Source organism: Chelmon rostratus, chromosome 3, assembly GCF_017976325.1.
Source record: "Chelmon rostratus isolate fCheRos1 chromosome 3, fCheRos1.pri, whole genome shotgun sequence".
Classification (NCBI taxonomy): Eukaryota; Metazoa; Chordata; class Actinopteri; order Chaetodontiformes; family Chaetodontidae; genus Chelmon; species Chelmon rostratus.
Genome location: NC_055660.1, coordinates 16,305,546 through 16,319,544, shown reverse-complemented (window position 1 = coordinate 16,319,544; position 13,999 = coordinate 16,305,546). Strand labels below are relative to the sequence as shown.

The 13,999-nt window shown below is 42.6% G+C and overlaps 1 protein-coding gene across 6 annotated transcripts in view; it reads right to left on the bottom strand.

Annotated features, from left to right (window-relative positions):
- crebbpa (CREB binding protein a) overlaps window positions 1-13,819 on the bottom strand; it is a 41,764-nt gene extending 27,945 nt beyond the window's left edge. For all 6 annotated transcript variants that reach the window (XM_041934505.1, XM_041934506.1, XM_041934507.1 and 3 more), the window contains exons 1-2: window positions 12,931-13,819; window positions 3,128-3,855 (exon numbers count right to left, since the gene is read on the bottom strand). In XM_041934505.1, coding sequence (XP_041790439.1) covers window positions 3,128-3,855; window positions 12,931-13,018 — 816 coding nt within the window. In that variant the 5' untranslated portion in view covers window positions 13,019-13,819. The remainder of the gene's footprint in view (window positions 1-3,127; window positions 3,856-12,930) is intronic.
- Window positions 13,820-13,999: the final 180 nt, after the last annotated feature.

Sequence of the window (13,999 nt, the reverse complement as noted above, 5' to 3'; positions counted from 1 at the left end):
GTATTTATGTCTACTACATTTGTTCATATATTAACCTGTAATTGTGCGTTTGCTGAAATTAGGTCAAAGAGACACTGGAGTATAACATAACGTTATGAGTCTTGCCATTAGCCAGAATAAAGTGAATCCTTTACAACATAAACTTGAGCAATAACTGATCAAACAGATATGTTACATTGCCCTTTTATTCTCAGAGCATGGCTGCATCCCCAGTGTCGATTTATTTAAATTTTATTTGTTTAACTGTGGTGGCCATGTCTGCACTTTCCTTGCCAAGTTGTTTGAAACAGCGTTTCAGAAGAAGACTAGGAATATGTTTTTTTTGTTTTTTTAAATAAAATGCTGGAAACAATGAAATGTCGCTTTTTTTATTTTATCCGATTAATAATTGAATATAGTGGCACTCCTAATAATGTGTATTTTCAGTAGGGAGGGTCAGTGCTCGTAGTGGAAAAAGATGGTCTAGAGCCCTGTGCTCTGTGGTAGTACACTGGATTTACAGGAATGTGGTAGGTACTCTGATTTAACAGATATTTATTTCACCAGATTATCTGGTTAATTTAAGCACATTAGTGTTTTTTTGGTTGAATTTCCAGAAAATTTACTATCACAATATTCATTGTTTTAGCAATGGTAAATTTCACATAGAACTGCGATGGAAGAGTTCGTCCATATCTCCCACCCTCAACAAGGACCATGACTGCATACATTAAGATGCAAGGCACCGGGGGGGGGGGGCAAACCCCTTGTTAGTGCCATGCTTTACACACCGATCAACTTGCTGCTGCTCCCACAGAGCTGCTGGAGACCAGAGCAGACTTCACCATGCCAGGCCAGGCTGTATCCCCTCAGGCTGTTGACACCGCTCCAACAGACCAGATAAAAAAGACCCAGCTGAGACGACCAGACACTGGCAGCCTTTCAACACAGCTGAGCAGGCAGACACACACAGTTGCGCACATACAAACGCACACCCCCTCCGCTTTGCTCTTCTCGTTCAGTCTCCCACTCTCTGACACACTCCACACATCGGCAAGCAGGACAGTTTCCAACTATCATCTCATCGCTCTGCTGCCAGGCCAGACTATTCAGCTGAGCTGCCCTCCCTCGCTCTTCCTCATTGCACTCACCCTCTGTCATTCTAACTGATTAAGTGGTTTACAATACTCGTCTTTTCCCTATGTGACTGACAGGGTAAGCATCCATCCAATAAGCCAGAGAAAGCAAGGGGAGTGTTCACGCGTATACAATAACAAAGGAGCATGGGGCGGGAAAGAGTGACAGAAGTCTCTGACCAACACAACTGCCCAGAAAGAGATTTACACCCAGAGATTAAAGCACAATAGAGGAAGCCACACACAAAGACTGGCTCTAGTATTTTTCTTTATAGGTGTTGATGATAATCACTGGAGGCTGATTACCACACACACACACACACACACACCATCTCACAGATACTTCTACATCAGCTTTTAATCTTTCTTGTGGTTAAAGCATGTGAACTTACTCTATTTGAGAATGAATCTCAACACACACATTCACAATCTGTCCAAGTCTCTTCTCACAGCATCTGTGTGTGTGTGTGTGTGTGTGTTGTGGTTACTTACTGCTTCACTGTCTTGGCTTCAACACAGCCAGTAAAACAGAGGGGCTTCCTACTGATTTCCTGTGAAACCACACTGGTGGCAAGCATAGATGCAAGCAGCCACTGACACTATGAACTCATACACACACACATATACTTTAGAGTCCCAAGACTAACCTTAACAATGAGCAGTTGACAGCAGTGTCAATATTAGCTCCTTGCCAAAAGTGAAAACAGATCTGCCAAGTGAGGAGTGTACATTTCATTTCTGAACAATCAGAGCACTGAAAACGAGTGGAGGGGGAGAAAAGACTGTGCAGATGAACCAACAGAGCAACCAACAGTGCCACCAGCACACACACACACACACACACACACACACATATATAGAAGCACACAGCACACATTCAAAAAAGGAGCAATTTGGAGCATGGGAGGCTTCAATGAAGTTCTTTATCAATGATTTCAAAGTGAATGTATAAAACCATTTCAGACAAATCATGAGTGGTGTTATGGTCAGCAGAGGAACATCTCAACTCTCATTAACCAGCCAATTAAGAAGACCATAAAGCTGAGTACTAGCAATTATCCCACACTCAGAAATGCATTTAAAAAATGAGGCACCGTAAACAGACCCTGGCCCCACTCTTAATGAGGGTAATTGAGGTTGCTTGGATGATTAATCATTGATAATTTGGCATGAACTTGAATTTGCCGGTCTGCCATATAATTGGAGCTGTTGTCAGAGGCAGAGCAGCAAGTCTGTAAGTTCAAGGTGGTGACATTATGAATTATAGTTGAAGTGGAGTTGGAGTTAGAAGTGACCACAGGACCACAATACACATCCTTTGGCCACAGCAAATGGGAAAGAACTGAGGAGAATTGTATAACATGAAGGTGTTATCCCATGCTCATAGACAAGAATGAATGCCACAAATACTGGAGCAATGCAAAACATATTTCTGCCCACTGCAGAGGTTATTGATGAACATCAACAGTTATGGTGGCAATGCCCATTAAAGGCAGCAATGTGCCAATAACATACAAGACTTTTTCGCTGAGCCCCTGTGCATTTCTTTCCATTTCTGTCCCTAAAATTGGTACGGAAGTGAAATTGTGATTTTTTTTCACTTAAGCACACAGCACAAAGTGTGCACACAAACTGCATGTTCTCCAGCCTCTCGCCCTGGTCTCAAAAAAAAAATCCAGGGAAAACCCTGATTTAGCCTGGATTAATTCAGTATCGAAGGAAAAATGGGATAGAGAGCACCAACCCACAAACATGTATCATCAAGCCTATCAAGTATTGTTGTCACGAGTCTACGCCCTTTGACACTGATCACATTCATGTGTGTCTGATGTTGAAATGCTTTCCACTCACCAACCATCTACATAATCTATTAATGACAAGTCAGTAATTCTGTGCAAATTATCAATCAGTGCCAGCAACATGTTCCATGTATGCCTCGATAAATTCTCAAAATGCTCATGCACAAAGACTACACTTAAACAGTGGTGATGGAAACTGGGTGTGTGACTCACCTTGTTCATGTTGCCTGCTTGCTGGGCTGCGCTGAGAGTGGGGTGAGCGCCTATCTGCTGCCCTGCCTGGGTGAGTGTCTCTGCCAACGCACTTCCTGCTCCTCCTGGTCCTGGTGCAGCTCCCTGCATTGTCGGTCCCTGGTACTGCATGCCTGCCACCCCTGCTCCCCGTCCTCTCCCAGCTTCAGGTATAAGACCACCATTCATCACCTGCCCAGGTTGCGGCTGCCCTCCCTGGGCCAGAAGCCCACCATGACCTTGGCTATTGTTAATCATGGCCTGGCTAAAGCCTGTTGTGTTCAAGCCCATTGTTGTTGTATTATTGTTGTTGTTTTGTCCTGCTACTCCCGTTGGTGTTACTGCTTTTTGGGCCTGGGGGGACGGGTGGTTGTTGGGGGAGCCCTGGCCAAGGGGGCTCTTTCCCAGTGGTGCGCCCAGCTGAGGCACCATACCACCTGGCTGAGGGCTAGCTGAGTTCAGCCCTGTGCCTGTGATACTGGAGGTGCTACCCGCTCGAAGAAGCTCTGAAAGCTGCTTGTGCTTGGCAGCTGCATCCGGAACACCACTGCCACCACCAAGGCCCACCGGGGTGCCACCTGGCCCACCAGCTCCAGGTGCTGCTCCACCATTTGAAGACATTCCACCCATCAGGCTCAGATCTCCTCCATTAGGGATCAACTCATCTGGAAGGTCATTCTCCAAATCATCCCAGGATAGTGATCCCAGATCTAAGAGAGAAGGAAGCAAAAGGAAGATTTATTTGTTAAAAAGTTCAACAGTTTCAAGTGTTGTGTTTAAAATGTTTCTATTTCAACAATGTGTGTCAGTAAAGAACATTCACTCTCAAAAGCCTTTATGGTCTATCAACTAAGCCTGCATGAAAGGTATTTAGTGCCCAGTATTTATATTTTCTCCATGTACCGCGGGTAACTCGACCAACAATTCACCACACATAGGAGGTGTCAAAAATCAAACAAATATCCTCTTACTCCCTGCCGACCTTCTTTCTCAGTCCAAATGTTCCCAAACATTCCCAATTATGGGATAATAATGAGCCAACATGTTAACTGGTGCTGGATTATGGCCATATCCCTGCAGTGCAAGACAACAAACAAGACGCAGCGTGATAATAAGAGCATCGCTACTGGCTGACAAACACAGTGTGACAAGACAGAGAATCCAGCAGCACTCAGGGTCCTGCTGGGCAGTGGAGGGATATTCGTGTCACACCATCCAGAGGTGTGAGCATAATGCTGAGAGCCTAGGGAGCCATGATTTGTTTGAGATGAAGTTACTACGACAGCAAGAAAAGATGGGAGGTGTGCGTGCATTAGAGAGGTAGTTTTCTTGGTCAACGGGAGACCAATCAGTGGGATGTCGAGTTGAGTTGGAGGGATGTCACTGTTTGCATTTGGTGTGCAAGAGTATACTGATTTAATGTTCTCCGCTGTTCCATCTAAATATCTGAGTGGCGTATTCTGTGTATTAAGCATGTTACTTTCGGAACGGAACTACACTGTGTGCACCGCAGGCAACTATGATCGCAACCTGTGAGGTAGGTAAGGCACAAGTGGTTTTCAATATGATAAAGAGGTCACAGTAAAAAGGTGTTGCCAGGGCTTACCTTCCTTAAGTGACAGGGATCTGTAATGGACCACCACTGGTTGGCTCCTGTTTTACCACTACTCTTTTGCAATGCTATTCCTTGCAAAAAAGAGTTCTTATCATTGTTAAGTAATAGTATACCAATTACAGAATCCTTTCAATGAGTAAGGTATTGTATTGTGGGGGTATTTTGCATGTGCAGCACACACTAGCAGGTAACAGCATTTTAAAAAATGATAGCATTTATCATTTGGGCATTTATTTTTTTTATCTATTTATGTAATGTTATGTTCACTCTCAGAAAATAAGTACAGCTCTACTTAAGCAAACAGAGACAATGCACACACATGCAACAATGGCTTTACATAAATGTTCTTTGAAGGTCAACAAGTGTGTTTCATTATTTTCGTGTTATTATGAAATTGTATATCATCAAATGCAAAAAAAAAAACATGATATCCGCATTATATATCAGACATTGGCCATCCTGCTCTCTAACTATCAGCATATTGGTCGACCTCTAATAAAAGGTATCAAGTGTTATCATTATATTGACAAGTATAAGACCAGTGAATACATTCGAGTGAGAAACATGCTGTGTTCACTCATAAGGATCTCATAAGCCTTCAAACTAATGGAACATTACCTAAACTTGACTTCCTGGATTGTATTTCGTGTCTCCCAGATACCTGAAGCCACACACCAACAAGACAGCCCATTGCACAGTTTTAATGCAGAGGTGTTTTCAGTTTGAATGCCTGCTAAAGGCACCAATAGGTTGCTTAACAAACCGCCATGACTTGGGTGTGCTCAAATGATCATCTTTATCATCAGCAGCTAACTCAGTTCTTCAAAAAAGAGTGGCAGATAGATTTTTTCATTTCAGACAAAGTTATCATGTAAAAAGTGCATTCCTATTTTGAAAGGACAAAATGAATCAACTGAAGAGGCCGTCATGGCTCACACAGAGAAGGCAACTACCTGCATCCACAAAGCTAAAGCTACTGAGAGCTGAGGAATGCCACCTTACATGAGACATATCAGATCAAATAAAGCTCATCACTTATTAATATACAATGCACAGGGCTTAATACTACAGGATGGAACAGGACAGACCAGAGCAGACAAAGTGAGGCAGTCACCCTCCCATCTGCCGTCTGCTGCTGCTCCCGCTGGATGTCTTCATTGAGATTCAGTCAGAATCCAGCCTTTAATGAGGACACTTGGCCTACACACTTCCCTGAGTAAACACAGCCTTCCAGATCTGCCATGCTAGCCCGCTGTCTGTCCCTGGCATCAGGCAAGCAGGTGCTCCATGTGGAGAGAGCTTGTTTAAGTCTGAAGGGACCATCCGTCTTTCCCTCCCCTGCTCCTCTCAGCCCCTCCTCTCTAACCAACAGCCACATGGACACTCTTTGAGCAGCAGCACTCAATTCAACTACATGCGCACAGGACTGGCCCTGCATTCATTTCTGAATGGGGACAAACACACACACTCAGTGCAACCTCACCCCCAGGCTCTTTGGCTGGAGACCAAAAATGCAAAGCAATGTTTTGGTTAGGTAGCACAACACGCAGTCAGGGGAGCCCCAACCATGGGAGGAAGGGAACGGGAGACAGATTTAGAGTTCTTCTTAGTAGAACCTTCTTTTTCACTTTGCTGGTGACCATTTGTTTCCCATTACTCCTTCTTTCTTGTGCTCTTTCACCCAATTATCCCCCTTCCTTAACTGACTGATCGCCGCACTGCTCTATACTTTTTTTTGTTATATCCCCTTTGGCTCCTGTCTGCAAGTGGGTGGCTATAAATACCCACAAAAGCAGCCCCAGGAGCAGTCCAGACTGGGGTTGTGTGTCATCTTGCCCTAGGGCTGAGTGTCTGGCCTTAGAGGGACAGGTGCAGCATGTCTGCCTGGTCTTTCACTTGCTGTTTAGCATCACAGCAGGGAGAGTAAGAAAGCCACTTAGTGCTGTAAAGGTAATCTATACTCTGCTTTTTTAACAATACTTTAAGGGTCCTTCGAGTGGGTAATAACATCTGAAGTTGGATGGAGGTGTGGGGAAAAGATCTGATAAAAGGCAATTCAGGTATGGCTTTATGGATCCAATTTGGAAAGAATGACAGAGGATTTCTCCGGAGAAAAAAAAACAAACAAAAAAACAGCTCTCATATGACCACAGACTTAAAAATTACTCCATACTACTTACATAGTACGTTATCAAACTTCAGGTTTAAGAATTTTACACTTATCAGACTTCAGTGAGTCAAGCAGCACTAAGGCTGGGCAACTGGAAGAATATATCAACTATCGCCGGTTGTTTTTTTGGGCAGCAAATTTAATGGTCTGCTTCCGAGTGAGAGCCGCTGTTCATCTACAGACTCTGTTGAGCAAGCCCAGGAGCGCAAAGAGGCCAGCAACAGCAGAGAGAGGCAGCAGGGAAAACAGCTTGTAGGGCCAGAATATTTTCAGAGTTGGTGATTTTTGGAAAAGTGAAAAGACTAACAAAGACCGTTCTGGTGAGTTTCAGTATGTTTCTGTCAAGTCTGAATGAACCTGGCCTGGCAAATTCAAGAAACTGGGTATGAAGACGAGAAGAGAGATGTGCAGTGTATTGTATTCATCTTGATACTGAAGGTAATGGTGCTTTTTTAGAAACAGAATCATCACTCTGGGATCATTTTCACAAACAGAAATATCTCTAATTGGAAGCCAGCTGCTCATTGCAACAACTAGAGGACAAATTCAGCTAGGTTTTTCCATTTTTTTGAGTTTCGTCATGCTAGCATTACGGCCCATGGGTGGCAATGCTAATCAATAGCTGGTCCACCACTTTGGTCCAGAGAGAATTATCTCAACAACTTTGGTGCAGACATTAATGGCCCCTAGGTGGATGAATCCAAATGACATTGCGCTGACCAAACTATGCAAGAACTATTTAAAGAAGAAGCATTCATCGTATATACTGTAGATAATGGAGTGGCAGCATAGTAACCAGGTCTCAACCCTACTGAGCTGTTGTGGACGCAGCTTGATCGTAAGGAGTGCTCATCAGACAAATCCAACTTGTGGGAGGTGTGTCAGGAAGCACAGAGCAAAATTTCTTGAGATTACGTCAACAAATTGACAGCTAGAATGCCAAAGGTCTCCAAGCCTGAAATTGCTGCGAATGGAGGATTCTTTGATTAAAGCAAAATTTGTCGGATATAAGTAAGGACCTTACAATTTCGGCGATGCAGAGTGATAATAAAAACAGAATCAACTGTAAAACACGGAATGTCATGTAAATTGCCAAAATATGGATGCAATTTATAAAAATCTGTGTTTCTCTACCATTATAAGATTTTTTTTCAGTCCCTGAGCCAAATGAGCAAAAACCTATGCTGTTACGCTTTGATGTCAAACACACAGTCATGATGAAGAGGTCTTCTGAGAGAGAGAGGCAGCATGCTAGCAAGACAAAAAAAACTTCAACAAACTCTCCAAGGTGCACAATATCAGCAGAGGCAAGACACAAGTTTTTTTAAAGACTTTGTGGCTGTATGTGGCTGTGAGTCAGATATTCTGATGGAAAAATGAAAAGGCCGCTTTTGGTCAAAGTGACGAACAACTGAAAAGTTGGAGGTTTTTTTTTTTTTCAAATACCCTAGAACTGAAGGCAGTTCATGAGTAAACAGTGCTTACTGTATTAATTAAAGTTTATATCACATAATTTTGCAGTGATGACAGTAGTAAGCTCAACCCTGCAGCAGGCACTGGTTACTGTCACAGCCCTTGTTTAAACCAAGCATCAGAATGGGGAAGAAAGTTGACATACCCAATCTACAAGTTACCCAATCTGGGAGAAACATCTTCCTGCAGAGCCTAAGAGACAGACTCAGGTTTTAAGAAGGCATCAGATAATTTAAATTTGCACTCATCAACACAGATGCAAGTGAATTGAGCAACAACAGCAACGCTGTCTAATGGAACACATACTGTTTTATAACAAAGGCAAATGTGCTAAATACAAGCATTGACATGATCAGTGAGCTGCATTTAAAAACAATGAATAGCCTATGCTGCAAAAGCAAGCTAAAGGAGAGGACATCATAGACACTTCCACCAATCTACCATTGTCTGCTCTGCAGCTCTGCCTACTTTTTCATTGGGTTTTTCTGGCAGATGCAAAAATGTCTCTATCAGCAGCTGCATCATGAACTTACTGTCTGCCGGCTAGGCAAGAAAGGTGCCATTTGCACAGCACTAAGTGAACATTTGTGTGCTTGAGGGTGGGTTTACCGACATGGTACATGCAGCTAAGATCTCAGAAAGGCGTGTATCAAATATTAACTAGTTATGTTTCAGCATACTTGTGGCTTTGATCAGCATAAAAAAGACAAACACTGAGTTTGCTGAGACACACCTTAACTTTGACAGTGAAAAGTCCTACAATGTCAAGAAATCTGTAATGAAACCCGTGCACACTATCAATGGATTTTGTTTGTGGACATCAGGGCAAGGGAAGCCCAGAGACCCTGCAGAGTGACATATGGCGTGAATAGAGACATGGGAGCACATATTTGCCCTTTGCCACTACAATGAAACAGAACCTCCCCAAACACACACAAAACTTGATTGCACAAAAGCACCACTAGTACACAGACGCTGCAAGTATATAAGCTTTACCACACGTATAATTATGCAAATACTCCCCATGGGCTACACTACACTCTAAAATGAGACATGCAACTCAAACCAGGTTTGACTGCAAATGGCAAAGGCCAAATGTCAGGTCAGAAGGGTGCTGCTCACAAAGCTCCAGGCACGACACTAAAGAGTGAAAGACAGCTCTTTATCCACAGTAATTTACGGCTGATGATAGTGTTGCCCAGTGCTGTCCCCAAGGGTCCATCACGTCCCAATTGTATCTGGCGAAAACTACAAAGAATAGGCGGAGCAAATTTAATGATTGATCACTGCAGACATGTGGTGCCTCTGCCATGTGTGATGGGTGTTGTAATTCATTGTTGTTGTGACAGCTGCTTTTGTTGAACAACTGTCCAACTTTTTTTTGCAGACTAGACAACATCAAACTCAAACACGTGCCATTTCAAAGCCATGGTACCCTCAAGAAAACCATTTGCCTAGCTATAAATACGCATAAAAAAACATACACTTGCTTACTCTGGTCATTATGCACAATGTGCAACAAATCTACATCCCAAACAATTTACTTACATATGATTCCAAAACATACTTTTTACTGGGTGAAATACGCGGCTTTTCTCTCTGTAAAAAAAGGTTTAAATAGTGAGGGTCCTGTTATATTTGCAGACTGTAACTTTTGGCATTCACGACATCATACCAAGAAAGAGCAGACAAAGCTGCGTTAATCAATTTTTTACCACTCGGTGGGTCAAACCAACTTCACCAATAGACAGCCATTACATTTTACTGGCATATTAATTTTTTTATGGTTAATGTTTTAACAGTTGACTACTTTAACATCTAGCAAACACAGCAATAGTACCACTTATCTGGATTCGTGGTGGCCTATTAGCACAAAACTTATCTTGATAGATGCATCTTTCCTCAGCAACGACTGACCACACGGGGTGTGGCCGTAACGCGCCTTCTACCACACAGCCACTTCAACCCACCCTGTCCTGAACTGGCTGTTGTACCCTTACACAAAAGTTGCGAATATCCTCATTCAAAACTAATGTTATATGCTACGCAGCAAATAAACTCACGTTTCCGTGTGTCTCACACAGGTTAATTATCAGGTTATTGTACTCAGTTTCTAACAATAGTATGCAGTAAATAGTTGCCCTTTGTGCACATATTTTTTAACTTCTTTCCTAAACATGATGTGATTGAGGGCGTTATTAATGACTCTTGCTGCAACGTGAAAAGCGGCATTCTTGTTGCCTCACTCAGAAAACAGCTAATATTTCTCTGTATATCTCCTCTTTTTGTCAGTTGCTGTGTCTGCAGTGTATCTAGTGACGAGACGAGACCAGTAGTCTCGCCTTGAGGTTTCACATCTGTGTGTTTAATGTTGAACATGTAAAAAGGGCTTTAAGTCATTTTTGCTAATCTAATAATTAGTTCGCATTTTAAAAAACCATCAGACATTTTGTGGCAAAGTCAAACATTCAGGTTACAGTTTTAATAAACTCAGAGCAGTAGTGTAACGCAAACTACCGTTTTGTCTTCATAATATGTTTTTTTCACCTATTGTTATTGCAACATTGGTTTTGGCCTTGGTGCCCTACATTTTGGCCACGATGCCCCAATAAATTTGCATTTGTAAAGGCCAAAGTGGCCTGACCCTAAAATGACTGAATTCAAGGCCTGTAACAGTGTTGTGTTATCGACTGTGTATGCCTTAATTTTTTAGGCTAGAAAGTTTCTACCCAGCAACTTTCTTAAACCCGTAGCTGTTGTTGTACATCGGTCCCAATACTGTCCAGCAGACCCAGTTTAGCCTACAGGAGTTGTCTGCCTCCTCTTTACTTCACAAATGACTCAGGAAGTCGTCTTTCAAGTGGCCAAGAAATAAAGTGTCACAGAATATCATATCAGAAAGTGGTCCTACACAAGCAATCACTGTGGAAGCTAATGGATTTCCAAATAAAGAATAAAGAGTAACTAGCCTGAAGACACTTTTTAAGTGTTTAAAACCAACTACTTCCAAGAGCATGACAAGAGTGTATCCAAGTATGCAACTAAGTTTATGGTGTTCCATACAGAAGTAACTACATCCTTGGATTTTTTCCCCTCTGTTTATTTAAACGGGACAAACATGTAAAAGGTAACCAATACAGTATGAAAGTATATGCTGTTAGTTTTTTTTATAATAAAAGTGCATTCATGCAGAAACAAAGTGTTCCAAAAAGAGTGTTGCAGTCTTACAATCAGGCCCATCTGATTTTTTGACAAGGGCAGAAAGTCATAACTCTCATATCTCTTCAAACTAAACCCAAAGCAGTCAAGATACGAAACAGAGAGGAATTTCCTAATCCCAATTACTTTCACAGAGCATACAATTAGATGTTTATCATGTGTTCCAACATATTTCATTTCAAAATTATGTTTTGTGTCTACAGAGAGAAACGTATAAGAACTTTGTATTAAGTATAACATAGTCACCAAGAACTTCAGTAAATAAAATATTTTACTGTACAATCAAAGGCAGTCGAATCACATACAGATTGGTGTGTGGGTTCATATGCTGTGCTGTGGCCGAGGATATGCCTCTGTTTATGTCGCTGCTAATTCATGTTTTACACTTGCTAGCTGAATCAAGCACCAGTATCAAACATTTGTTTGTCAATCAGCCTTTTTTTCCCCCACCTCTTGTTGGCACCCCTGATCATTTCTCTAAACAGATCTGGATACTGAATGCAATAAATAAAATAAGATCTCTCTCCAAATGAATGGAACTGCTTCAGAAGGGCCAGCCTGAAAATTCAATTACCTATATTAGACATTCATTTCTGAAGCACAGTGGGCCATGAATTGAAGTGGCATCTGAGTTTAGGTGTGATTTCTGCATCATTTGAGTATGTAAGACAATGAGGGTCATCAAATCTCTGATGAAAAACTATCACACATTACAACTTCCTACACAGATGTTTACTGCCATATGCAGTCAGAATAAAGCAAATATAAGAAATGCTCTTTCCTTACACACACAGATGATCAGTTGCCAGTGTTGCACACCCAGTCACAACTTCAGCAGCGTAATGCAACAGCTCTGCATGACATCCAACTTTATAACGCTAAAAACGTCCAGTTTTCGCTTTCATTGTTAAAGAAAGGCGTTGCTTGAATTGTGTATTCATTTTTGGAGACTGTAGTTTGTAGTGCTGTTGAACTGTATTACGTTTTATCTTATGGAGGTGTTGCATGGGCACAAGGCAGGTGAGGTCTTGCATGGGCACAAGGCAAGTGCATCTTGGCGCATAAACTGGCGATTGAGTATACAGCGTCGGTCTTCCAATTACACGTTCACAACAGAACCAAACCACAACACTGCAGTATAACCAGTTACTAAGTTACCAACCAAACGCTCTGCACACCTGGCTCACCTGATGACTTCAAACTGCACGGATGAGCAATGAATTTAAGGAACGACATCGCACAGGAATGTTTGGAGAAAATCTTCCTGATATTGGTGTTTATGTGTATAGACAGTGTTGAGGCCTTTACCTGGTCCATCAGAAGCCGACAGGGCAGGTGAATTCAGTTTTGGCCGCTTTGAGTTGGGAGGTCCGACGTCCAGCAGGTTTTCAGCCATGGCTGTTGTCTTGTCCGGCTGGTTGCTTAATTTGATAATTATGATTGCCTTGTGACAGGGAAGTTGTTCTATCAACCCGAACCTTCCCGGTTAGCACATTAGCAAGCTGGCAGCCTGCTAACGTTAGCTAACTGGCTAATAGCTAGCTAATTGCCTGCTACCAGCTAAGTTAACTGTTAGCGTTAGCTACTCCTTGCTGTGAGAGTCAGTGTCTTTCAAAAGAGATGCAATAGCGCCCCGCTTCGCCACCGCCATTCACCCCATGATAATCCAACACCCAACACCCACATTATTATCGTTAAATATCCACAAATAAAATATTCCCCATGTAAAAATCGAACTTCAGAATGACAATCCAATAAAATCAGGTGGACTGCTGCATTCCGGGGGAAAGGTCGCAATTTCTAGATGTTCGAAGTACCCATTTTGCGTGACGTCAAATTTCTTCATGCAACAATCGCGCGAAGCTCCACAAAAATGCACAATTGCATAAAAATGCTGTATTTTTGATAACCACTTCGAAAGTCACGACCTGGTCTCCGCTTGCTCACGGTAAACAATACTGCTCCCGAACGGCGACAGGGGCTGAATCGCCGCACTCTGAAGGGGAAATCAGATATACGGAGCTTTTTTGCCCGACGACCATCGATCCAATTCCCGTTTTTTCGCACAAAATGTCTCCGAGGCGATGTTAAGATGTCGTTTTCGGCGGAAGGACGCTGTCATATCGCGGTAAGGATGCTCGATTTCTACGTAAAAACCAGTGTTGGACCGAAATCCTAATTCCGAGCCACGACAAGATGGCGGCTGTTGATTCCTTCGATACAAAAAAGTTTTTTTTCTTTTCCAGATCGGCTGTGGAGGGGGAGGGGCCGCGCAATCACGCCCTACGTGAAAACACCGCTACCGTTAACCACTGGGGGCGCTAGAGCACCGCCAGAGATACATACAAGCAAGTCACAAGTTGGTTCATTTATTTAG